Here is a 27,550-nt window from a genome sequence, read left to right on the forward strand (position 1 = left end):
AAAATTCTTCCTCGGGGCATGTGTGTAGGAGACACCGTGAGCTGGTGGCACATGCAGCATCTGTCCTTAACGACGCTGGGCCAGGCGATGATCTAGCTACCTCTGAATGCTCTGCATCGGAAACACGGGTGTGATGTGATGATGCATGTTTTGAGACAAAAGTACATTAGCTTTCGGGGCACCTGAGTGGCTCAGTGGGTTAAGCCTCTGCCTTTGCCTCAGGTCACGGTCTCTGGGTCCTGGGCTCGAGCCCTGCATTGGGCTTTCTGCTCCCCCCACCCTCTCTCTGCCTGCCTCTCTGCCTACTTGTGATCTTGCTCTCTGCCAAGTAAATAAATACAATCTTTTTTTTTTTTTTTTTTTTTTTTTAAAGTACATTGCTTTCATTGGTTTTGCCCTCTCCCTGATCTGATCAGCCCTAAGGGAGCTACCAGATATGTGGGCATCGGCTGGGACCAGACTGCTTTCCTGCTTGGTCGCTACCTTTCACTCCTGCCAGCTGTCTTCCTATAGAAGGGGCTCCGACTTCTATAGGAAGACTTCACAGCTTCCGGGGAACAGAGCGGGCAGTGGGTGGTAGTCTATTCTGGAGGGGATAATGAGCACGCTGGATTATAAGGGAGAGGAACAGGCGATGTCCTAGCTCTGCTAGTGTGAAGTCTCTGGCGGGGACTCATTATTTGAGTGAATTCCTGGAGCATTATCGGAAATGCCCACCCTAAGTACCCATCGGTATGAATAGTCCGGGTTTCCTCTGCTGTGCAAAAGTAGAGGGCTCCCAGGAAACCTCCCACAAGTGGATGTGTAAAGCAAAGAAGCAATTACCATTAATTTATATGGATACGATTTGGGGGCCATCCCAGACCCCCAAATCTCCTCTCTTAGGCTCTCCTGACGCCTGAGGGCACACGGCTAACAGATGCACAAAGTGTTTGGACATAAAGCCCAGATGCTCACGTGCTCACAGACATCGTTCAAAGCTCTGGGGGCTGGACGCGGAGATGCTGGGCATGGTGCAGAGAAGGAGCTAGGCGGGACCCTTGTTGCTGCTCTGGGTGTCCTGCCTCTACCCCAGGTCTCTGCAAAACCAACACACAACGCTCTTTTTGCTTTTCACATTTTTTCTGTAAAAGCAAAAATCCTCTTTGGAATTCTTTTTGTTTGTGAAAACAGCTCCTCATGCAGGTTTGTTTGCTTTGTTTTGTTTCGTCATTGGTAAAAGCAAAGTGGCCTAATGCAAACTTTCGAAAACTGAGGGACCCTGTTTTAGGATGAGCCACACTTCTGAACGTTTTGATTGGGAACAAATAACAAAGCTGAATTTACCTGAAAAGCTCTTGAGTTCTCTTTACACATATGGGTTTCCTTAGCGGGCACTTTATCACAGCCAAGTCAGAACAATTTCCAAAGAAATAAACCCCCTTCCCCCCTTTTAAAAAAGATTAGCACAGTCTTGCTTGAGGATTCCTGCTATGCACCTTCTTGTCTTCTCTCAAGGAGGGCTATTTCTTTATAAATCCGGACAGTGATGGCTTGGTAATTGCTTTGTTGAGTTGCAGGGACAGAACACTTCAGTGGCCTAAAGACCAACTACCTACCAGGCTGGCCGTGAACTCGGCTCCCGAGGGGCCCTTGGAGCAGTGGTCCCTACACGCACACACTCCACCCACCCTCTTAAGTGGAAATCAGCAGAGAGAGATGGATGAACTCCTCCTTTGTTGGTTATTCAACTCTGTCCCCCTTTTAAGAAGGCCTAGATCTGTGCCTTCTGGAGCTAGCCTTGCATCGGGCACATTGTTCCAAAGCAGCCCAGAGTGGAACCAAAAATACCCGAATTAAAAGATGCCTTGTGTCTGGCAAGTACTACCTAGGGTTTTAGCTTCATGATTCCAATTAAAATTGATGGACGCCACAGAGTTAACTGCTCTATGAAATGTCTGCTGCGAGTTTCCCATCGGGCTAAATTACAAGGAAATCACAGGGAAAAAGAAGTGAGTGTTGCGTGGCTAAGGCCGTTAACTGTGAACCTAATTGTGCCTGCGGTCCTCTGTGCTCGGTGAACATCACTGTTGTTTCCTAACTTGCAGGACTTCGGAGCGAGCTGTGCACACCGTTCCTCGAATCTGGAGTTACCTAGACCACGCATCAAGTCTGGAGTCCTGCCATGTGCCCAAGTGTCTGAGCCAATGTCCAGCTACCCCAATTCCACTGATGCCCCAAACAGTTCCCTTTGGCATGTTGGTGGCAGGCCCTTTGTGCTGACTCAGAACCAGGGAGCATCTCTGCTCCCTTCTGCGAGCCCCACATCCAACCTCAGTCCTGGTACCTCTGTCTGCCATTGAGGGGGCTTTCAGTCAGAGGTAGGTACCATACCTGCAGCAGGCATCCCCCCCGAAACCAAACCATGGGCCAGTCATGGCCTGATTACAGATGCAACAGCAAAGAGAAAATATCGTGGTTAAATGCAAATGAAGTTTAAAAATGAATAATAACACAGTGTTGTCTTCCCTTTTCTGCTAGGCTAAATTATTCCTTATCAACCCAGACACAAATGAAAATCAGTCACAAAACCTGAGCTTTAAAAATGTATGCAATAGGGACGCCTGGGTGGCTCAGTCAGTTAACAGTCTGCCTTTGGCTCAGGTCACTGTCCCAGGGTTCTGGGATCGAGTCCCGCATCGGGCTCCTCACTCAGCAGGGAGCCTGCTTTCCCCTCTGCCTTCTGCTCCCCCTGCTTGTGCTCTTTCTCTCTCTGGCAAATAAGTAAATAAAATCTTAAAAAAATAAAATAAAAATACATGTGATAAATTAATATGCTAGGGAATGTTGCAAACAAGAAAGGTAACATTCAATTCACCAATGGACGGTTTCCAGGAAAATGAGCCTTGTAGCTACATAAGTAAAGACCCAGCCTGAGGCCATCCATTTCCTGGTATTTTCAGATCTTTGTCTTCTAAGAAATAGGAGAACAAACCTGACTAATAAGGGATTACAGGTAATTGGCTACTTGCCTTTTAAATGTCAGATTGTGGGTTTGAAGACTTTCAGGATTTGGCCTTATGTTCCGGATTATTAATAGCTATTATTAGAGTAACCCTTCAAACCTCATTTCAATTCATCATCTAATTCCCTATATGCACTCATGTAATCTTTCAATTTATTTACTTGCAGGAAATTTTAACAAATCATACTTCAAAGACTTATTAAAGCCAGGAATGAATGTGATTTCTGAAATTTCACTTATCTAGATGATGAGTTGTCCTCAAGGTGTATTTCTCATGTTCGTGATTGCTTTGATCACTCACTGATACCTTGTTGGGCACCAATAATAACCACCCCTGATCCGAAAGTATCTTCGGAGGAAAGCAGTGCATTCCCCCTGCTTCTCCCTCAGTCTTGCTCCTTGCAATTCCCCAGCCCCTCCCTCGTAGCCTTTTATTTTGGGTGTTTACTGAGTGTTTACTGGGCTGATCCTAGTAGCATTTCTCCCAACTGACTGCTCAAGGTCCTTGCCCAGCACAGAAGGATGAGTGATCGGAACAGGCTGCCACAGGACAAGAAAGAAAGAAGAGGAAATTCCTATTGTTCCCTTGCTCCAGGCTGGTCCCCCATCATCCATCTTTGTGGGGTTTTTTTTTTTTTTTGGCTTTTTAAATTTCTTCTTTGGAAAAAGTCCCCTGAAATTTGTGGCCACGATGCTAATAAAAATAGTCCCTGGGTCAAAACAGCAGAAGCCTTGTGAGCAAAAGGGAAGGAAAGAATGAAAAATAAAACCACCTTTCTTTGAATCTCTTAGAAATGTTCCCATCTTTCCTAACTGCAGTCCTGGGAACTTAGAATTTTTGACGGCTCACTTAGTAGTTTTTTACTTGGACCAAAGAACAGGATTAAAAAAAAAAAAAATCCATACTCCAATTACTTAGACCAGAGATTACTGTAGTTCGAGCTAGATGAAACAAACAAAGCCAACCTTTGGCACAAGATGAATTAAAGCTACAGAGGGTATCTGTGGACAGCTCTGTTCTCTCCTTGTTTTGAAAAGAAAATATCTAGCATGGGGGTGCTGGGTGACCAGACAGGAAACTGTAAGAATCCCTATCAAGTTGTTTAAGAAAAAAATACACAGAAAACTCCATAAAACTAAGATCACTCGGGCTTTTTATTTTCTGAAAGGGAGAAGAGTATACATTTATTCCTAATTATTGAAATATATTTTTACACTCTGGAGGAAAGTTCCAGAAGACTTATGGAAAGAAAGTGTGTGCCAGTTTCTGCAAGAAGCAGCATCTTAGGCACTAGTCTGAACTGCAATTTAGGAATAAGTGGAAAAGTCAAAGCTGTCTGAAGAGTCTCTGTGTTTTAAAACCAGGGCTGCTTAGCACCTAGGAATCTATCTTTACTCGTCTGCCTCCATTGTTGTCGTGACTGGACTTTTTCTTCTTTGTGGCAGAAGGGAGAATTTGAAAGATGTCCCTTTGAGATTCCTGCTCTGGGGTTGTGCACTCATGTCGGCACTGCTGTGAGGGGGCTTCGTGGATGGCATTAGATTCTAATCACTGACCTTAAGGATAGGGAAATGATCCTGCATTACCGGGGGTCCCTGTGTCATCACATGAGTCCTTAAAAGCAGAAGAGTCAGTCCAAGACATGTGGCTGAAGAGGGAGCAGAGTGATGAGGGAAGGTGAGGGGAGAGGGCCTGAAACCCCGACATTGCTGGCTCTGTAGGATGCTGGAAGGAACCACAGGGAATGTGGAGGCTGCCAGAAGCTGAGAGCAGCCCCGAGACAGCAGCCAACCAGGAAATGCAGTCCTTCGTCTACAGCCACAAGAAACTCAATTTGGCCAACCTTCCTGAAGAAGCCAGCAAGCAGATTCTCCCCAGAGCTTCCTGCTGGCAGAGACCCTGACTCTGAACTTGGGAGACCAGCCACGCCCCCGCATTTCCGGTGCATAACGCTGTGAGACGTGAGCTGTTCCAGCCCATCGAGTGTGGGGCACACCATGTGCCTGTGCCCAGGAGACCAGAAAGTCTCACTGTAAAATTTTCCATCAAAGCTTGTTTTTAATATTTCTACTAAAGTATTTCCAAACCTTCAGATACACTTTCTGCACCTTCAAATGAAGATGTTTTTAGATGCTCTGAGAAACAAGAGAAAATGTGGTCATTAGGACTTTTGGCTGCCTCTTGTTGCCGATATGTTGACTGCCATGGGCTTCTCCCCGACTCCGGGTAACCTAAGAATGACTGTTCTTGGTTTACTACAACCAGATGGCTGGCGCTTAACACAAGTGTAGGCTAACGGCACCACTGGGTGCACAATTTCCTTTTACTGCTTTAGCTGCGGAGGGAGTAAGGTTTCAAACATGTAAGAATTATAATACTGCACAGGGAGGTCACCTAACAAGGCCGTTTCGAGGAGCCTCACGGCATCATTAAAACCAGGTCACAAGTTGGCCATGAAGAGTTTAGCTTCATTGTTTATCACACTAAGTAAGTGCTGGGATAAAAGCTTTCTTGCCTGCTGTGGGACCGGGGTTACTCTCTTTGATGTTGAGCAAGTGTTAAAGATTGCGTTTAAAAACTGTGTACTTATCCCACTCAGTGGACACATCGAGACTAAGCAGAAGCCAGAAGGGAAGGCCTGTGTCTCCACCATTGCCCCAGGGTGCATGGGTCCTGCTGGCTTCTCAGCTCTTTGTGAGTGATAACGCTTTCTGAAGCTCTGGAACAGACCACAGAAAATGAGTTCCTGGGGGAAGTGTCGAGGCACCCATGCACCATGAAAATTATTTGGAAGATACAGTCTGGAAACGCCAGGTTTTTCTGAAGCTCATCTTAATACAATTACTCTTATAATTTGTCCTTTTATGCGTGCTGATGTGGAAAGGTTCGAAGGTCTGTTCATCAGTAAAGAAAACATAGTTTTGGAAAAGATGGAGAAGAACGATTCGATTTTTGTACAAAATAGAAGCAGAAAGAGGATTCTTATCGAGTATGCAAACTGCTATCAGGCCAGTGGGTCCGCTGATCAAATCCACCATTTCCAATAATTCACTATTTCCCTAAAATTCCCCCCAGAGATACAATGTACTATTTTAGTTTTAATCACAAATACTCGCCATAGAGTGTTTGCGACAGAATGTGCTAAAAATCTAACCTGGAGTGTTGGTTTACCTAAATGCCAAAAAAGACTGAACCGCTGTGGTCTTAGGACATGATGTCCACTTGTGCCACGCGGTCACATGGGGGGACACGGGCTGGTGCCTGGCGCTCTCCCAGCAGTGCTGGCCACTCACCATGTGGTGAGACGCTGTGGGCAGCAGGTCAAGCAGTTACAGCCAGTCAGTCTCTAAATGAGTGCTGGTTAGCTTTTTTGGTTTGGTTTCAATGCTGAATTTCTCTCCCCATGGAGTCCCTGAATTCTCCAGGGGATGACCAGAATGGGAGTGACAGTGAGGGGGACAAGGGATCTTCACACAGCATAGCTGTGGTCATAGCAATCTGGAGAAGATAATTAAAAGGCAAAAAGAGATGAGAGTGAAATGGAGGAAAAGAAAAAGAGTGCTAACTGAACCTGCTTTGGGACTTTCCTTTAAAGGCTATTTTGCTCTGCTTCCAGACACTTTGATTGACTTGCTGGACAAATACTCCATCTTTCTCGCACACCTGCATCCACTCAGCTGTCACACCCGGGCAGCTCCGACTGCAAAGCATCTCCAGAATCATCCCATGGCTACTGACAGGTCTATACCACCACGTCCTGTTTCTTCCTTGGGTCCCTGTGCTTCTGCCCTCAACCCCCATCCCCCTAGGAAAGCTCCTGTGATTCTTCTAAACTGTGCATCACAGCACCAGCCCTCTACCCCAAGACTTTCCATCTCACTCAAACTCCATGTCCCGAGCACAGCACATGCCCAGCACCTGCTTCCTCTTGTTCACTTGGCTGTCTACACATCCTTCCACGTCTTTTTCAGAGGAAGCCTTTCCCTGTCCCCCTGAGCAGGTTACCATGTCCTGTGCTCAGTAAAGGTCCACGGGTATATCTCACCCCCCCCACCCCCATATCCCTTGCTCACTGCCCGCCAGCATTCTGCGCTCAGATCACAGGGCATCACGCTGCCTGAGGGAGGAGTGAGAGGACCGGCAGTTGGCCGGCAAGAAGGCAAGCCGAGGGGTGAATGGGCAGCCAAGCAAATGGGCAAAGTGAGGGCAAACTCAAATCAGGGGGAGGCGGAATCAGGCAGATGGGACCGAGGCCAGCAGTCTGCACTAGGGAGCCCAGGCTGGCAGCAGGCAGCCCTCGATGGTCCCACATTTTCATCCAAGGCCAATCTTGGTCTGTGCCAAATCAATATGCATGGTTGCCTGTGATTGATTTATTTGCTTGTCAGAGAGATGAAAACTTGCTAGAATGCAAGGAGACAGAAGGACTAAGGGACACGAACAGACTCTTGCCACTGTAGGAACTATAGGGTGCCTGCGTGGCTCAGTGGGTTAAGCCTCTGCCTTCGGCTCAGGTCATGGTCTCAGGGTCCTGGGATCAAGCCCCGTGTCGGGCTCTCTGCTCGGCAGGGAGCCCGCTTCCTCCTCTCTCTCTCTCTGCCTGCCTCTCTGCCTACTTGTGTGATCTCTCTCTGTCAAATAAATAAATAATATCTTTAAAAAAATTAAAATTAAAAGAAAAAGAAGGAAATATAATTCAAAGCCAGCAACAGAACGAGCCTTCCACTTTCTGCTCCTTCTCCAGCCCTACTCCACAAGAGTTCACAGACGGAGCAGATGCCATTCTCATCTCAAACATGTTAAAGGAATTTCAAGCAAGAGACTCTGCGGTTGAAAGCAGCGGGGAATCTGGAGGAGCCTGGGGAGAAGGACAGAACAGTGGGAAGAACATACCAGAGATACTGCCACATCCTACCTTAGCAGGTCCTGATTTGCACAATATAGTGTTTACGCATACTGGCATTCACTTGTAAAGAATGGAAGTATCTTATACTCCAAAAGACCATCCAGGGGAGTAGAAAAGCTTTTTGGTGTTCAATTTTAACTCTGTTACTATCAGCCTGGCCTGGGGCAGCATATGAGTATTTCTGAGCCTCAGTTTCTCCATCTGTAAAGTGGGCTAATGCTTTGGAAGGATCAGATGAGGCCAAGTCTGTGCAGTCCGTAGGAGCCAGACCTACGGCCATCCACTGCCTTTCCCCCAGACATCTGCTCACTGATACCTGAGCAAAGGAGAGAGGGACCTATTTTAACAAAGAGAAAATGAGAACTAAGCACAAGAAGATTCTAGTGTAGTGCACAGGAGGACTACTATATTAGTTTTTGGAAGAGGGGAGCCTTTTTTCCTGGCTTTGTTTTTCCAGGACTCTCTCCAGCATTTCTACTCCCCTTTCCACATGCTTTCCCCCCTGTATGAGTCTGCTCAGGCTGCTTTAGTAACAAGGTAGCACAAACTGAGTGGCCTGAGCAACAGAAGTTATTCTCTCCTGGTTTGGAGAAGCAAAGTCAAGATATTAGCACGACTGGTTTCTTCTGAGGTCATGAGAACCTGTTCCCTGCTCCCCTTGGCTTCCTGGGGTTTGCTAACCATCTTTGTTTGATGTTCTTTGGCTTGGAGAAGCGTCCCTCTCAGCTCTGCCCTCACCTATGTGTGGCATCCTGCTGTGTGTGTCTCTGGGTCTGAATTTCCCCTTTCAATAGGGACACCAGTCATCTTGGATGAGAGCCCACGCGAATGACCTCATCTAATGTACATCTGATGTACAATGACCTATTTCCAAATAAGGTCACATTCAGAAGTACTGGGAGTTAAGACTTCAATACATGAATTTTTTGGGGGGGAGGGTTACAAAATTTAACCCATAACAGCCCCCAGCAGAGCGACTGTGTAACTGGCAGGTGACAAAGCTCTGCGATCCCCTGGTTGAGATTTCTCACTTGGTGGAGTTAACCCACCAACAGACCGGCCCAGGACTGGGAGGCAATGATGTAGGCTGTGTTCATCAGTTCTTCAGATCTCGACTTTTCCATGGGGTCAGTCCCCTGGTCTACACCGACAATCTACACAGTGCCATCTGCAGGCCCTTAGCCTGCCTCTCGGCTGAAGATAAGAAGGCAGGATCTGCACTCAGCCTTCTCGGAGGTAAACGACCTGTCTGGCTTCCATCCACCAGTTTTCTTTGTCTTCCTTTTCATTTCGTTCTGAGAAAAGGCTTATGTTTATTGGGCCCTCATGTCCTAACAGAAGCCCTCAAGGAGGTATCAGTGAGACAACAGCGGCTCAGGGCACCTTACAAAGGCTTGTGGCCAGACATTCTTCCGCCTCCTGTCCAAGTCCAGACTGCTAATGGGAGCCTCATTTTTCCCACTCAGATGTGTTGGCTGCTGCTTCCTCTAAGGAGCCACCTGTTACCCTCCTTGTGTCTTGGGGCAGGAGGGATTGAGTGAGTGAGGGTCAGGGTTCTTACAGGTAACCACCACAGAAGATGTGGATCCTTGGGGCTCATCCTTTTGGGGTGAAGAAATGAAAGCCCTAGGTACATGCGTCATGTGCCGTGGCTCAGATCTCCTTCTACCCTTTTAAGTTGTAAGTATCATGTCTTATTCGTGTTTTCTTCCCTGGTACCTGGCAGAGTCCTGGGCATGTAACAGAAAGTCACCATATGTTTGTGCGGTGTAAGAGACGCCGTCCATTTTACCAGCGGGTTGATTTAGCACCGGACCAAGGAGGAGATGACGCAATGGTTGCGGCTGTTCTCATTGTTTAGAACAGGACAGACTGGCTGCAGGGTTTGGTGCTCACGGGCTGACTCCGAGGCCCATGACGCCATCGGGCTGCACTCCATCTGGATTCTGAGAGCCCAGGCCCTGAATCTGGGTTCATGACTCCCCACTGCGGGCTCTGGGACAAATTGCTCAACCTCTCCCATTTTCAGGTTCTTCTTATTTTTTAAAATTGGGGAGAAAAAAAGCCATAATAACCTCTAATTTATAAAGCTGTTATAAGAATCAGATGCTGATTGGTGGTATTAAAGATTCTGTCTGCATTTATTATTTGACTGTGCTGATAAATCAAGAGTCCAAGAACATCTTCAGACGAGGTTGACGACGGACTCGGTATCATGGGAACCAAGGGCACTACAAGCAGAGTTCAAGGACAGAACCCACCTCATGGGCCTCCGACGACTGTCCAAGAAAAAAGAGTTTCTGCTGTCGATGGTGACACACATGGAGGCGGGGGCTGTATTTAGCAGAAACATCACAGACACGCATGCCGGAAAACAAGCAGGCATGGGGCTGTAACCAGGAGATGGGTCTCAAGTGGCCACTGGAGCTCATGCACAGTAAACACGTTATCTGTGTGACTGGGGGTCTTACTCGTCACTGGGATTTTCCTTGCTTTGGTGAAGGTTAGCACAGGACAGTTACGAGGCACGCTGCGAAGGCAGCCGGGGAAGGGCTGCTCACTGGTTCTCGACTCCCTCATTCAAGACCTGGTTCTCGGGGTGGAAGGTTGGGGGGGGGGGCACAGGGTGCCCACTGCTGTTTAGGGCTGAGTAAGCCAGGCTGATAAAGAGCTAATCTCATGAGAATGTAGCTCTCTGGCCTTAGACACACAAGCACATAGGCAAGGACGTCACCCCAGATCGTCAGAAGGTCATGTGAAAACTTTAGAACTCTTTGTAAAGGCATTGGGGAAGGACTAATTTGTATGGTAGGAGAGGGTGTTGTGGAAAGTCTCTCTGGATAGGACACTTTTAAGTTGAGATCTAGGTAAAGGGGAGAGGAGAGAGTCCTCTAGGTGTCAGAAATCACATGGGAAGGTCCTGAGGTAGCAAAGATCCAAGTGGACAGGGCAATGAAAAGAAGGCCAGTATTGCAAATACAAGGGCAGAGGGGCTCAGTACAGGGCTGGCGATTCAGAGGATCTGGCCAGCTTTGACCACAAGCTGCAATGAGTAGACATCAATCCTTAGAATTTCAAAGCAAACCTGCAACGTTCATACAGTACCTTTCTTCTAAGCACTCATGCAGAGTGATATAAAGACAAATGGCCTTAATAATCTAACAGCTAGAGAGAAAACTTGCCTGACATAAAAAGACAAAGAAGAGGCAAATAATTTGAGACAAAGAAAATAATCTAGGCTGCAAGGGAAACAAAAGCAAAAATAAACTATTGGGACCTCATCAAGATAAAAAGCTTCTGCACAGGAAAGAAAACAGTCTACAAAACTAAAAGGCAGCCTACAGAATGGGAGGAGATATTTGCAAATGACATATCTGATAAAGGGTTATTAGTATCCAAAATATATAAAAAACTTATCTAACTCAACACCCAAAAAAACAAATTATCCAGTTAAGAAATGGGCAGAAGATACAAACATTTTTCCAAAGACCTCCAGCTGGCCAAGAGACACATGAAAAGTTGCTCAACATCACCCATCATCAGGGAAATGCAAATCAAAACCACAATGAGGTATCACCTTACACCAGTCAGAATGGCTAAAATTAACAAGACAGGGAACAACAGATGTTGGAGAGGATGTGGAGAAAGGGGAACCCTCCTACACTGTTGATGGGAATGCAAACTGGGGCCACTACTCTGGAAAATAGCATGGAGGTTCCTCAAGAAGTTAAAAATAGAGCTACCCTACAACCCAGCAATTGCACGAGTAGTATTTACGCAAAGGATTCTAAAATACTGATTCAAACGGTCACTTGCACCCTGATGTATACAGCAGAATAATCTATAATAGCCAAATTATGGAAAGAGCCCAAATGTCCATTGGCTGACGAATGGACAAAGAAGATATGGTATACATACAATGGAGTATTAGTCATAAAAGAGAATGAAATTTTACCATTTGTAAAGACATGAATGGATCTAGAGAGTATCATGCTAAGCAAAATAAGTTAGTCAGACAAAGAAAAATATCGCACGATTTCACTCATATGTGGAATATTTTTTATAACTATATTTTGAAGATTTTATTTATTTGAGAGAGAGAGAAAGAGAATGAGTAGGAGAAGGGGCAGAGGCAAAGGGAGAGGCAGAAAATCTCAAGCAGATTCCACGCTGAACATGGAGCCTGACATGGGGTTGGATCTCATGACCCTGAGATCATGACCTGAGCCGAAACCAAGACTTGGACACACTTAAAAAATTATTTAATTTAATTTAATTTAATTTATTTAGGAGCGTGAGCACAAGTGGGGGAGGGGCGGAGGGAGAGGGAGAAGCAGACTTTCCGCTGAGCAGGGAGCCCCACCTGAGGCTCAATCCCCGGGCCCTGGGATCATGACCTGAGCTGAAGGCAGATGCTTAAGTGACTGAGCCACCCGGGCGCCCCATTCCTATGTGGAATTTAAGAAACAAAACAGAAGAACATAGGGGAAGGGAAGGAAAAATAAAATAAGATAAAAACAGAGAGGGAGACAAACCATGGAGAGTCTTAACTATAAACAACACACTGAGTGTTGATGGAGGGAGGTGGGCGGGGGGATGGGCTAGACGGGGAATGGGCATTCAGGAGGGCAGTCGGTGTGACGAGCACCGAGTGCTGTGTGTGGGTGAGGAGTCACTGGCTTCTGCCCCTGAAACCAGGGCTGTGCCCTATGTTAACTAAGTGGAATTGACATTGGAAGAAGGGAAGAGGGAGAGGGAGGGAGAAAATAATTGAGGCCAGAAAACGTAACAGAGGGAGATGCACAAAATTGAGCAACGCCTATGAAAAAGAGTCTGTTCCTCAAAAGTCCTGGATCGAGGAGCCGTGTGATTCAGCAGCGCTGCTCCTAAGGGCATCCTCTCACCCCAGAGAACTGAAGACAGGGACCCAGACCCCTATATGTACATACGTGCCAACGGCAGCCCTCGTCACGGTAGACAAGGGGGGGACACAGGCCAAATGTCCACCGGTGCGTGAATGCAAAAGCAAAATGTACTCCATCCATACAATGGCATATTATTCTGCTCTCAAAAGGAATCCCCATCACAGGTGAACCTTGAAGGTGTTATGCTAAGTGAAAGAAGCCAGTCACCAAAGGCCCTATAGCCCGTGACTTCATTTCAGTGTAATATGCAGAATGACGTCATTTCAGAACGTAGACGGGTGGCTGTCAGGGCCCGAAGGAGGGTGCATGGGGAGGGGCTGCTTAATACATGCAGAATTTCCTTTTGGGGCGATGAAAAAATTCTGGAACTAGATAGAAGGGGCAGCCCTACATCATGAATGTACTAAAAGCCTCCGAACTGTTCACTTTTAAATGGTGTATTTATGTTACGTGCATTGTGTCTGAAATTTTTTTAAGTGAAAGAAAGAAAAAAAGAATAGGGGGAAATGCCAGGGATCTGGGGGCTCCCATGAGCGTCAGACAGAAGGGGGCCCCTTGGGTAGAAGGACACGTTTTTGCTGCCAGGCAGACTGACCCGTGGGTCAGGTTAATCTGATTTTTGTGGTTCACTGCGTGTCGTGGCCTTCGGTTTCACTTGAGTTAAAGCCTTCAGAGTGTCAAAAGTTTCTAAAGGAGGAAGCTTCTAGGCCCTGGAAGGTGAGAGGTAAGGGATTCCCTTTCTCCCACAGGGTTCTTGTCCTTCCCGGACACCCACAGCTTTGCCTTTCGGAGATACAGTGCTACCTCCCCCACCTCCTCTGAAGGTGTCCCTCTAAGCCTGCAGGGGATCCTGGCTGGGTGCTTGAAAGGAAACAATAGGACAATCTGTTTCAATTATCTCTCCTCAAATAGGAATGAGCCCTGAAAATGGTAATAAACCCCAGCACCAGCTCCTTTATGAGTTCTTACTGAGGCTCTGGGCTGAGGACACTCGGGCCCCATCTAGATTTGGGAGGCTTTAGCCTCTTAATCCATTTCCAATGCTTAGGAGTGACAGGGGTCAAGGACAAATGACATTTAATCTCGTTTGCTAGTCAGGATGACAGTGCTGCCTGCAGAAGAGAAAGTAAGGTTCCTTTCTGCTCTAGGAAGATACTTCTTGGCGCTGCTCTCTTAGACGCTAAGAGAAGGACCCTTCACGCCCTGTCAAGATTCAAAGCAAAGGACAAAACCAGTTTTTTCCAAAACGTATGAGCACTCATTCCATGAAAGAGACCATCAACCACACTTCCTGGCAGGTCTTAAAAGGACATAATTTTTTGTTTTTGTTTTTTTTTTTTTTGGTACCTGAAATAATCATTTTTTTTTTTTTTTTTCCTGCAGTAAGGCTCATTGGTTCTGACCACTTGACCCAAACTTGTACCAAACAGAGCTCTTGGAGTAGTGGGTACCAATCACAGCGATGATGCTTTCACTTAGCAGAAGACCTGTCTGTTTATAAAAATTAACCTGTAATGACCAATTATATTGTTGGTCCAAAATCAGGTCAGGGCCAGTGTAGCCCTGGGAAGAACAGCGGTCTGACACAAAAGTCCAAGACAGGACTATGCTGGAGAATGATGAGGGATGATGAATCAGCTGGCCTCTTCCTGAGCGCTGCCACTCTCACGTCAAATTTCGGTGCTAATGCAGCTACTTCCTGGTAATCAGTTACCTTAAGAGAAATGCAATTCGTTGTTGGGATTCATTAGCTCCAGTCAGTGCTCTTGGCTCCGGAACTCCCTTGCTGGTTAAGAGCGTATTGATTTGGAATAAGGATGTATCTGTACCTCCACGGGATAACAGTGAAGGGCAGAGGGTTAATCTGAAGTCTTGACACGTCTGTCCTTTTATTTAAGCAGACTGAAAACCTGAAAAAAGAATTTATGATGTGGACAGAAAACCACCATAACCTAAAAATCAAGCATTGAAGGCCGTCAATCCATTAGCACATGGAGGTGCTTAGTACGGTCTGCTTCTCTTGCTTCAGTCTTGCGGAGGCAAGAAAATGTAGACAAAGCATGAAATCTACGTAGGGCTGCCCTCCCTTTGGCTCTTCTCTGCCTTAGGAAAACATGTGAGTTCGTACTTCCAGAATCTTCTGCCAGCTCAGAACAAGGATAAGAATGAAGAAATGATGATTCTTACATTTTGTAGCTTCCCCAATTTCTTGGTTTCTAGAACAAGCAGCTTGCTAGGAGGTGGTGAAGATCCTGCCACAGACGGGTGACCAGGAGCTCTACGATTTCATGCAGGGGACCATGGGGTACTTCTATTCTCCCCACCTGCAACTCTGCTTCCTGTGATCCCCCCACCCTGCCATAGCTCTCTGAGTCAGAGACCCCGCCTGTCACCCCCACTGTCATAGCTCTGAAGGGAAGGGCGATGGGGAGGAACTCAGGGAACGGGCCACCCCGCTCAGCCTCGACCCACAGCTGCCCATCAAATGCCCTGAAGCAAACAGTCATGGACTGGCTCTAAATGCTGGCTCGGTGACAGGAGGAAGCCATTACCCCGGAAAATGGTGCCAGGGAGAAGAGGATGGCGATTCAAGCCTGCTCTTCCAGAGTAGGATGAGTAGGAAGAGAAGGAAGAGCAGGAAGTGTCTGACCAAAGAGTCCCTTGGTCAACTAAAAGACAAGGGAAACTTACTTCAGATATTCTTGCTCAACAAAGGATCACCTAGACTGAAGAAAAAGAGTTGAGAAGTTGGCTGTGGGAGCAGATCTGTGCACCTGGAATTCCCAGGATGAAGGGTAGGAGGCTTGATCTCCGCACCAGGTCTTTGGAGAACGCATGCATGGCTCTCACCGGTTATGTTTCCCTTTCCTCCAAGAGGAATCGTAACTGCAAGCTGAGGTCTTTGTTACTGCCACCTGGTGTGGGCTAGCTTCCACGCACGTTCTGTGGCTTCTCCTGTGAGTTGTCCTCACCTCTTTGGTGGTGGTGTCACAACTCTGGCAAACACTGGCTTTATTTATTTTAAAATAAGTGCCACTTTGAAAAGGGAAAGGAGAAATGGTGTTGAAAATAGATACGTTAAAATACTGGAAAGGAGTAGCCTGTAAGTGAAACTGTTTGGTGAGCTCTTTCTTCTTCAATTTGTGGGTAATAGACTTGTTCTTTGCTTCTTCTCCAGGGAAGCTGCTTCTGATGCAATGTAATATAATTTGGGAGGGCAGCGGGAGGAAAAATTATATTTTTAATATCAGGAAGTTATGAAGGATCTGAAGAATGATCCAACTCTTGCAATTTGCTTTCTATTTATCAGGGAGTTAACACCCTACAACCCCATGTTTTATAGGAATAAATATTAAACACCATTGTCTACCGATTGGGGATTAACTAAGCTTTTTTATTTAATCTTTTTCTAAAGGAAGTAATTTGTTCATACTAATGGAAAGATCTGAATATTCATATTCTAATAGGAAGAATGACTACTCATACTGAAGAGATAAAATTTAACATTTGCTTGTCCTTTTAAAAGGAGCCCATATTTGCAATCAAATTATAGAATAAATAATTCAAAACAAGTTTTAGTTAGATCCTGCAAATTTTCATAATTAAGTAGATCAAATTTTGCAGAAATACGTTGTGGAAACTTTAAGAAGGAATAACCTGATAGGGTATCTTATATTAAAAATGAATATTTAAGGTGAAATCATTGTAGTCTCACTTCTTCTAGCTTAGGGAAACAAAACAATGTTTGGGGAGAAATGATCCCTATTACTATTTCATGGAACATAAGATATGAGAATGCAAAATCCTGAAGAGAGGGAAAGCTTTAAGACTACAAGATGTAGCAGCAAATCAATTAACAGTAAATAGCTTTGTATATATAAAGAAAGAATCTATTAGTTAGAGAGAGGTAGGTTAGCCATAGAAATACTGGAAAAAAAAAAAAAAAAGAAAGAAAGAAGATGGCCTTCTGAGGCATTATTTAAGAGAGACCCACTCCACTCTTTCCAGTTCTGGGGCGGCCTAATGGATATTAGATGCAATCAGGTTGTCTCAATGACATCTTGCATTGCTTTCAGCAGCAAACTCCCCAGGCTTAACACAGGGCCAAACACGTGCTAAGGACTCAAAGGAGGCTGAGAGTGAAAGTTCCCGTCAACGTAACCAACTCCTCTGGTTTGGATTCTATAATACCAAGCAACTTTCTGATTGTATAGTGACTTCTTCCTGGCTCGCCTCTAGAGAATGAAAGCACTGGGAAAGGAGTAGGCTTATGTAATGTCCATAAAAATGCACCCACTCAAATCTCTCACTGCAGGAGCATTGCTGACTGAGGGTCCAGCTTCCTTGCTTTGTGATTTGTCACCGTGTTTGCCTTCATGTTCCAGTTTCGCTCCCCAGGGTGCTCCCAGCCGGTGACCCAGCTCAGCAGCACTACAGGATAAACCTGGTTCTGGGAGATGCAGGACTTCTTAGAAGAGACCTGGGCCCAAGAACTCTCCAATGGTCTTGCCGAGCTCCCTGAGAGCCTAAGAGAGCTTCACCCAACCAACCAACATTCCTTCCTTCTTTTCTGCTCCCCTGCACTTGGGGGCAGACCTGCTGCATCATAGTTGAAGGCTCTTCCAGGCCCTCTGGTTGCCTCCCATTTTCCTCTCCAGTGTTGCTCTTAATTAAATACCTTGCATGGACTCAGAATTCTGTCTTGGTGTCTTCTTCTCTTAAGATCTGCTCCCTAGTCTCAGTGTAAAGAAACGTAGCTGGTCTTGGGCTGCTCCTGGTCTCTGCCTAATGGTACGTGGTGGAGTGGGAGGAATGCAGCTGAGGCATCACACAAGCCAGGATGTCTATCACCTTTCCTTTGCTTCCTAACTGTATGACTTGGGTCAAGCTACTCTTATCCTTCTAAGCATCAGCTTCTTGATCTATAAAATGGGATAGGGAATCCTACGTCACTAGATTATAGGGACAACTGTATCAAACAGCATTTCACAGGTGCTAAACCAAAGCTAATTTCCTCCTGATGCTATTGCAGCTTTAAGGTCCAGTTTCTGACCAGGCAAGGCCAAAGGCCAGGCCTTAGAGCCTGTGGTATTCAAGGGTAGTGTCCCACTTGGGGACTCGTCATTCGGAGATCCCAACTTGGAGACTTATAAGAAGAGATCAGGGCACAGGGGCACATAAGGAAGACCATGTGAGGTCATGGTAAGAAGATGGCCTTCTGCAAACCAAGGAGAGAGGCCTCTGAGAACCAGTCCCGCTGATATGTTGATCTTAGACTTCTAAATTCCAGAATTGTGAGAAAATACATTTCTGCTGTTTAAGCCACCCAGTCTGTGGTATTTTATTAATTACAGTCCTAGGAAATTAATAAAGGATTAACCTCTTAAAACCCATTAATAGAATACAGACCTAGTATAATAAACTGCTAGAGTATAAACTGTCCCAACTGGGTGGCATGGAGTGAGCTAGAAGCTTGGAATGCTCCCTGGGAGACCAAAGCCCTTGTTACCAAGGGAGCTTCTGAGATGGGTAGCCCAACTGTCCTCTCTCTCTCTTTTTTTTTTTTTTTTTAAGATTTTATTTATTTATTTGACAGAGAGAGATTACAAGTAGCCAGAGAGGCAGGCAGTGTAAGAGGGGGGAAGCAGGCTCGCCGCCGAGCAGAGAGCCTGATGTGGGGCTTGACCCCAGGACCCCAGGATCATGATCCGAGCCGAAGGCAGAGACTTTAACCCACTGAGCCACCCAGGCGCCCCCCAACTGTCCTCTCTAATGGGACCCTAAGATCACCTACTCCTTCTGCCACTCCCCATTCCCCAACTCTGTTCCCTTCCTTCAAAGAGGACCTTCAATGCTGAGTCATGACTCAAGAAAACTATTCACTCTGCATCCATAACAGGCACAGTGATCAAAAGTAGAGAGATGCACAGGTGAGGAATATTATCTGCTTTAGGGCCAGGTGTGGGGAAACCAAGTGTGAGTGAGTGAGTGGTTCTCCTCTGTTTACAGCATCCACACAGATTAGGTCAGTCCCATTTTAACTGCCTGGATAAAGAGTGCTCAGTTCAGCAGCAACACAAGACTGGGATAAATCCAGAACTCATTATATGGGACTTAAAAAAAAAAACCTTTTTAAAATATTTTTTTTTTAAAACTATATGCCCTATGATGAAGTAGGTCAGAAAGTGAAAGACATACCATATGAGTGCACTTACAAGTGGAATCTAAACAAATAAGCCAACAAAAAGAGAAGAAGCCACCAGCCCATACATACAGAGAACAAACAGGTGGTTGCTAGAGGGCAGGGTGTGGGGGATGGGCAGAACGGCTGAAGAAGCGTGGGAGAGGCTTTCGGTTATGGCATGAATGAGTCACGGCGCCCAAACAGGTTATTTTAATGGTTGAATAATATCGGCAACCAACTGAACTTAACATACAAGTGATAATAATTCCTCCTCTTACCTGTGGCTAATGTGGGAGGTAGACCAGATAAAATAAACATCCCTGGAGCTTCCCGGCTGGAGTGCCATCATTGCTGGTATTACTTTATGAACGGGTTTTCTCAAGGTCACTCCAGAATTAGTGGCTCCGTGGGACCAAATGCTCATCCATTATATGGGTTAAAATGACTAATTGAGGGTTTGAGTTTAATTATACTCATAAGCAAAGGCACAGTGCAGCTCCTTTGATGGGCTTAATAACATTCTCGTGCATGCAAGATAGATGGAAAAATTAGGGTTGTATATTGTTGTCCTTCACGACAAGATGCTGAAGTGGGAATAGAATAATAAAAATAAATAAATGAGTCAGCGGCTCTAGGAAATGAGCTGTGGAAGTTAGCAAAGCCAGCTTTTTGCAAATACTCTGGCTGGAAAGAGAGTCCTAAGCACGCATGACTCAACGGGACACGGCCATACAGTAACAGATTGGAGTTGTCTGACTGAGCTGGCAGATGAAATGGTAAAAAGGGATACTCAGCAAGGCTTCACCTACAGTTCACTCTGAAGTTAGGATAATGGCAACGACAGGGATCCTTAAGATATTGATTTGGGATTTTAAATGGGAAACACAGTCATATTTCATGCAAACTCTAGAAAGCATTCATTCTGCACTCAGCTCCAGGAGCCAGCTTCCTGAGATGATCCTGCTATCGTGTCGTGAGCCCTGCTCAAGAGCCCAGAATGACTTTGGCTATCCAGAGCATCACATAGAGCCACGAAACTTTCAGAAGGTAAAGACTGGAGGAAATAGGATGTGGGTTCATAAATAGAAGTAGAAAACCTAGAAACCAGGTCCACATGTGGGGAGATCCTTATTCAACTGCTACTCAGTCGAGAGGCTTCAGGTGAATCTCCTTGGGCTGAGGCAGCCACACCTGGGCTCACAGAACACGATCCCATGCAAGGGACGTTTGACCTTGCACCCGAGCTGTGGAGGACGATGGCCTAGAGAAGAAAAACAACAATCCCTATCTGGGTGGTTTGTTCCTGGGCTGAACACGGGTTTGGGAGGGGCAGCTCCTCTCAGTTATTGGCAGTTTTTTCCCCTCCTCCTGCTGTGTTTCCTGGTGGCTTGCTGGCTTTGGAGGCCCCCCTCTGGCCTACTTCCTAGGGTGACTGTAGGAGGTTCCTAGGGCTGCTGGAATAACGTACCATAAATGGGGTGGGCGAGGGCTAAAGCAACAGAAACTTACTCTGAGAGTTGAGAGATGAGAAGTCCAAAATCAAGGCTGTCAGCAGGGTCACGCCTCCACTGAGGCCTCTGGAGAAGACTCCTTCTCTGCATTTTCTTTGCTTCTAGTGGCTTTCCGTAATTCCCGCACATCCCTAGGCTTATCCCTGCCTCACTCCGATCTCTGCCTCTGACTTCGCGTGGCCCTCTCCTGAGTGGGTATGATGTCGTCTTCTAAGGACACCATCCATTAGATTTGGGCCCACTGTAAGTCAGTATTATGTCATCTTAATTTAGATAATTTGATCTGCAAAGACCCTATTTCTTTTTTTTTTTTTTAAGATTTTATTTATTTGAGAGACAGAGATTTTATTTATTTGAGAGAGAACATAAGTGGGGAGGAGAGGGAAAAGCAGGCTCCTCCCTGAGCAGGGAGCCCGATACAGGACTCGATCCCAGGACCCTGAGATCATGACCTGAGCTGAAGGCAGATGCTTAACCAACTGTACCACCCAGGCATCCCAGACCCTATTTCTAAATAGGTCACAGTCTGAGGTTCCTGGTAGAGATAAATTTGGGGGGGCACTTAATTAACCCATTCCAATGATCTCAGCCTAAAGAGCTTGTCCACAGGCTGAGCCAGGCTGACCTTCCCTGTTCAGCAATCAGGCTGTGGTTGGTCAATATGTGTTCCGGTTGAGGGTGATTACTTTGGACAAAAGTTCGGGAAAGTATTTGATTATACGTTGTGAATCGTGAATACAGAATTGAATTTCCTTCAAGGTCTGACTTGCCTGACTGAGGCCAAAGGACAGTCGTGTCCTGGAGGACTCTAATCATAGGGTTGAGGAAAAAGAACTAACCCAGTAACTTCATGGATACTTCCGGCCTAAGCCTTATCTAACATTCTATTGCATTCATTTTAGGCCATATTTTAAAATGGCTTTTATTAAAAAATTAAAGCTTAAATTGCACAGCACTGGAGCAACGGCAAACACTGGAAAAGAGGAAGGGATGAGAAGAAGGGGAGTGCAGGTGTGCATCAGGGGCGGACACTTCCTTCCAAGAAGGAAGCTTGCAGAGAGGAAGCCTACCGTGCACTAACCGCCATCGGCTGTGTTTTCTGCTGGCCCCACCTGTCACTACCACCTGGAACCCCACCATCCAGCCACCATCATTCTTACCAACTCACTCTGCCAAAAAAATGTCAGAGGGTTTTTGTTTGTTTGTTTGTTTCCATTTTTATCCTTTCCTCAGTGACAGATAGATACTTTAGGAACAAATAGAGATTCGCTTTTGAAAAATTCCATTTCCTACCCCAAAATGAATTTTAAATGGAAAAGGATGAAGGGCATTAACTTTTCATTTTCAATTCTATATGTGCTTAAATTTTGGCTAGGTCAACATGATATGACATCTTTCCATGAAGATTTACCAGGCTTTTTTAGAGAAGGCAAAGGCAAGAGTCTCTTCTCTTTGGAACACTCCTCGTGAGTGTGCCCCATGACCGAGGCTGGCGGGGAGGGGACAGTACCACCATCGGTTTTGGTACAACATCATTGCCAAAGAGAAGGTTTGGGAAACTGGACAGAGTTTAGTAAGACTGTCTGGAATTATCCAAATGTTGGACAGCATTAACGTTCCAGATTTTAGCTTAGGAAGGCTTAGGCTTTTTATCTAACTTAAATTTCCCTCTGATAAGCTTTTGAACATTTATGAGTGGTACAATTTGCATTTATGATATTTTTTTTCATTCTGAAAGATGAAAAGCTGATCTCTTTTAGAATAGTAATTGCTGAAATTCTTAACCTCGGCTTCCCACCCTGAAGCGACACAAACAAGTTTGAATCCTGCTAGAAACAAAAATTTAGAATGATTCTCTCCATTAGTGAGAAGCTACCAGAAGCTCTTACTGGAGCTGAAAGCCACCTGGGGTCGGAAATACCACCCCGGGAAAAGAGTGGAGACATCAGTAAGAGAGAATTAAGTGATCAGTAAGAGAATAGGAGTCTGAGTCCTAGAAAAATAACATCAACTTTATTATCCAGGGTATATTAAAATATAGCCTTATCTTAAAAAAAAAAAAAGCATCCATTGCTCTGACTAATTGTCTAAATTAAGATTTAAGGTGGAGGTGGAGAGAAGGGACTGACGTGGGGCTCCTGACTAACTCTCCAGGGTGCCTCCCACTCCAGACTTGAGCCCTTCGGAGAGAAGCCTGGGGAGGAAGAAAGCAGGAGGAGGAGGGAGACAGTTGGCAACTTAAGCCAAATCAGATGGATGCCGGCTGAGTGGATGCTGCTCAGGAGCTGCTGAGAAGCAAAGTAAAGGAGCCAACACGAAGAGGAGTGGGTCCATCCACCAGTTGGGTGGTTGGTTGAGTTGCTCCAAGAACAGATCGGTTCCTGTCACCTCACAGGGCACTGTATTTCCTCTCCGTGTGGAAACAGGGAGGAATGTTCTGGACCAGGAGTCAGGATGCAAGTTCAAGTACTGGCTTCCCAACCAACTAACCATGAGCTATTAAACATAAAATAAATATAAGAATAAGCAATGTATTCGAAGCAGAAATTTCTGGTCCTTGGAAGAGAGGGATTTTAGGAATCAAAATATTTCTTTGATTTTATTTGAAAATCTTGTCTCAATTGACAATGCATAAAAGTTGTTAATAAACATCTTGTTGCCTCGTCAAACCTTTGAATGAATGAACACACAAACACACACACACACACATACACACACACGGACAGACACATGTAACAGCTCCAATTCTCCAATTTCTCTAGAATTGGGAAAGGAGAGTTTCCATTCCAACTCAATATTAGTGAAAATATCACCCAAGGACAGCTAATGGAATTAAATTTAACTGATACCTAACATATCAAAAATATTTAAATAGTGACTCATGTACATTGCTACTTGTAATTTTTTAAATTCCAAGTGTTATTTGATATTGAATGGTAATGAGTAAATCACAGTCTCAAAATAAATTTATAAAATGTATAATTATGACAAGGATTCAATTATATGAAATTCCTGATTCTTAAAGGCTGTGGAGGATTTCTAGAAGTTGAAATACGTAAAAGTAAATACTTGAAAAGAATTTTAATACAACCGGATGTCCGCAACAATAACACCTTAGCTTTTAAAAATGGTTCCCTTTTTTATTCCCAATAAGGAATAAGATCTAAAAAAGGAAGAGAATAAGAAATACTGTGTGCATATTTTATATTATTTTTTGAAGAGTACTCATTTTCTTTGCCTTCACAGTAAAATACCCAGAAACCACATGAAAGGAAGTGACTTGTTTGCCCTTTGTGACACTTAACGTGGTTTGTACCAACTTAGTCACCATTCTTTCCAGAGTCATCTGTTGAATTCCTTACACACCCATGAGCAGGCAGATCTGTTTTGTAGACCAAAAGCAGCTTCTTGTCAGTTACCAGCTAAACACGTTTCTGAATCATATACTTAGCGCTCTAGCCAGAGTTCATGGGATTTGATGGAGGTGGTCATGATGCATTCAAAAAGAATGAGAACATGCAAATGTGGCATTTTATACAATTTAGGCAACTTTCAAAATCAAAGCTATAAATTAATAATCTGGATCAAAGTATGCAAAGGTTATACGAACTCGCTATATCCTTTTGCGCACAAACTCACCACATCAGTATATACAATATACATTTAGTAAATGAAAAAGGACAGTTGCTGTGATTTTTTTTTTCTTTAAGAAGCATGAAAGCACCAAATTCTTTCTAAATATTTTGATAGAAGAAAATGTTCCTTGCAAGGTACAAGCTCGGATCCAGTTTATAAATTCAGACAATCTGGTTGTTAATTTATATTTTAAGGAGTGTATTCAAATCATTTCTCCAGTTCCGGGAGGACTTTTGCTGGGACTTGTTTTTTCCTGCCTCCCAGGTCCCTCCAGGGAACAGAGAAGACTCTCAGCAAATGCTCGTGGATACCACTGTTGCAAGGCAGGAGCAGCACAAGAAGTAATATCTTTAATGTAAATAAAGAGCTAAGCTTTCTTGGAAAAATCAAGAATGTATATAACCTCAAAACTTACAATCTAGAAACTTCCATCATGATAAAAAAAAAAACATTTGTGACTGTTCCGGTGTGTTGCCAACACCAAGTATTAGTAGAAATTTCTGGAAACTTTGTATCCACTAAATATATGGCAAATGCCATTTAGCCCTTTCCCAAGGCTATTTTCTTCCTCTGGGTTCAACCTGCTTATTATCACTGTGGAATGATTTGCAAACATTTTCAAACAAGAGGAGAAATTATTCTTTCTTTCTGTAGAGGGGCAGAAGGTCAACGGATTAAGGCGGAAGTTAAGTATTCACCATTCACCATATACTGTTGGATTTTGTTTTGCCAATCACAAGGCAACTCAGAACTAAGAGATAAAACCCTAAACCTGGTTGCACCTTAACGAAGGAAAGCCAACTTGGCTACATGAAACTCTTTCTAAATGAGATGTCTCCCTTTTTTGCTTCCTATGTTGTGGTTGCTGCTGGCCACATTCAGCAGCTGAAGCCAAGCATCCATCTGTGTGGGTGAACAGAGAGGGACAGAGAGTCAGCCTGATCTGACCTACCTTTGCTCTAGGTCACGTCCAGATGCTAAACTCAGCCAGACGACCTGCCAGGTGGACCCATGAACCTCCTCGGTCTAACTTCTTCATCTGATTTTTCATCAAATAGTGCTGAATGTACACTCTTAAGGGCAGTGGCCTACCTCCATTAGGCAAACATCTTGAATGTGTAATTATGTATCATTGCATAATGTAATGACATTACATAATGATAATTACTGTATCATTCAGAGAGAATTTTAACTGACAGAGTTAACCAGGTCTTTACTGACCGTACATCTACAATTGATTCGGAGGCACTTTCCCCATGATTAGGAACAACAGACCATTTTCTTTTCCCTGCCCCCCCCCTTTTTGTCTTCCTCCCTCCTTCCCCTCCCGACTACAAGTCGAAGATGCTCAGAAGGGGAAAAAAACCCTACTATAATAATTACAAATAACTGAACTAGAAAAATCAGGAATAAAAAAGCGAGAAGGGCCTACAGTTCTAGCTTTGGAAGGAGTTATAATTTTTCTGGTGGGGCAGGAGGTTTCTGAAGGATAACAGAATGTAAGAGGTTATAAAATAAATGTCGGAACAGGGAGTTTTGGAGAACTGTAAATTTGGCTTATGGTAAAGCTTTGCCATAGAAATCATGTCCAGAGATCATTATTTCATGACTTTGAGGAAAAGCAAAATCGTTAGAGGATTTCCCACTTCTGTCTGAGAATGCACGTCGATATTTAGGGAGGCAGACTCACTTTATCTCCCTCTATGTACGCACATTTACACAAACACACCACTCCTCTCAAGACCGGAGGTTGGGAGCATTGCTATAAATATGCATGAGATAATTATTATTAATGTCACCAAGGTGATTTTGTTCCTCCTCAGGAGAGACTGGTTTTGCACCTAGAAACCAATCAACTGTAGGAGAAATGACAGCTTTGAGGCAGCCCAGCTAAAACAATCCTGCACATTTTATGTTTGAAATATAGATTATCTGACTGGGTGTTCTTCAGAGTCACCCTTTTGCCCTCAACTCATCATTAAGTTTATCCAGCAGAGATTTCCAGCTTTGGTAAAAAATACAGCATCCTTGGGAACACTGTTCCAGAGATGGGAAAAACTGTACCTTGATGATTACGTTCTTTTCTAAGAGCAAAAATTAAACAGAAGTAAAGATGACTCTAAGACATCTCCAGAGATTTCTGGGGGATGATTTTTGTAAAAACACATTGAGAGAGAATGAGAACATATTTGCTACTCTTATTATTTAAAGAAAACATTTCGTACAATAGGCTTTATTAAAAAGTTATCTCTAAGCAATTATACGTTCTGGCAGTCACACAGAAAATATTTTAAAAATAAAAAACAAAACTAACAAAGATAGTTAACTAGATCCCCATGTGTATACATAGACTCTCCCAACCGGTTGGCCTGCCTGGATATTCTATAGGCATAATATAATACAACATGAGAAATTAATGCAAGCTATTGTCTTTAAAAAACCATTTTTGGTGGGAATGAAATGTTGATTTTTTGCCGCAGACCCAAGAAAACATGTTAAGTAAGTCAAAAAATTATAGCGGAAGATGCCTACCCCTCCTACATACCTCCTTAGAAATGGTTTTTGCTAAGTTCTTATCCTCTATTACCACTCGACGCTCATCCTTCTGGGACCATCTGATCCTCCGTGAAACGGCAGTTGAAGTTATAGAAACAGAAAGCGTATGACAGAGGGAGGAGGCTGCCAGGATGGGACTCACCTTAGGCATCCAGTGGCATTTCGCAGCACCTGTGAGGAATGCAGCTGTATCTTCCGATCATCCTGAAGAGGCGAATTCTCCCAGCCAGAATGCGGGATAATCACGGCGTTGGTCAACACCGCCAGAGTGTCCTGGATGATTGGCATTTTGAGTGCGTCGCAAGATGAGAGGTTCCAAAGGACTCCTGCAAGACACACAGACCCAGAGCTTTGGGATGGCCACTCTTCTCCTCTCCAAAGGGTTTTCCCTCATCAGGTTAACAGCATGGGCAGGACGGACGAACAGAGCGAGAGTACATGCCCTAGAGCATACCCTTAATTTTAGGACACCTGTGAGAATCCATGGAGGGGTGCTGTGAAAATCTGCCAAGCGGGCAGAGGACTTGTGTTATGATTGTCTTGGTCCCATCCTGATGAGTAACAAGGTTGAACTCGGATCTGAATGGACCAGCCAGACTTCTGTTTACTATTAATATAATGGGGCTAAGTATCCAAAATCTAACCAAGATGGTTAGAGCTGCGAAAGTTCTCTAAGCTACAAACCAGTAGGACATCTTAGTTTTATCCTAGACTTCAGTATGCACATACAGACATTCTGATGGACTTGGCCTCCATTCAGAACCAGCCACCATGACATGGGACCTTAGGTACATCCAGGACCAGGTCTGATGACAACAGGATCAACA

The 27,550-nt window shown here is 44.7% G+C and overlaps 1 protein-coding gene across 5 annotated transcripts in view; it reads right to left on the reverse strand.

Annotated features, from left to right (window-relative positions):
- CTNND2 (catenin delta 2) overlaps window positions 1-27,550 on the reverse strand; it is a 907,536-nt gene that overhangs the window by 139,966 nt on the left and 740,020 nt on the right. For all 5 annotated transcript variants that reach the window (XM_059173665.1, XM_059173663.1, XM_059173667.1 and 2 more), the window contains one exon: window positions 26,866-27,049. In XM_059173665.1, coding sequence (XP_059029648.1) covers window positions 26,866-27,049 — 184 coding nt within the window. The remainder of the gene's footprint in view (window positions 1-26,865; window positions 27,050-27,550) is intronic.

Source organism: Mustela lutreola, chromosome 5 (assembly GCF_030435805.1).
Source record: "Mustela lutreola isolate mMusLut2 chromosome 5, mMusLut2.pri, whole genome shotgun sequence".
Classification (NCBI taxonomy): Eukaryota; Metazoa; Chordata; class Mammalia; order Carnivora; family Mustelidae; genus Mustela; species Mustela lutreola.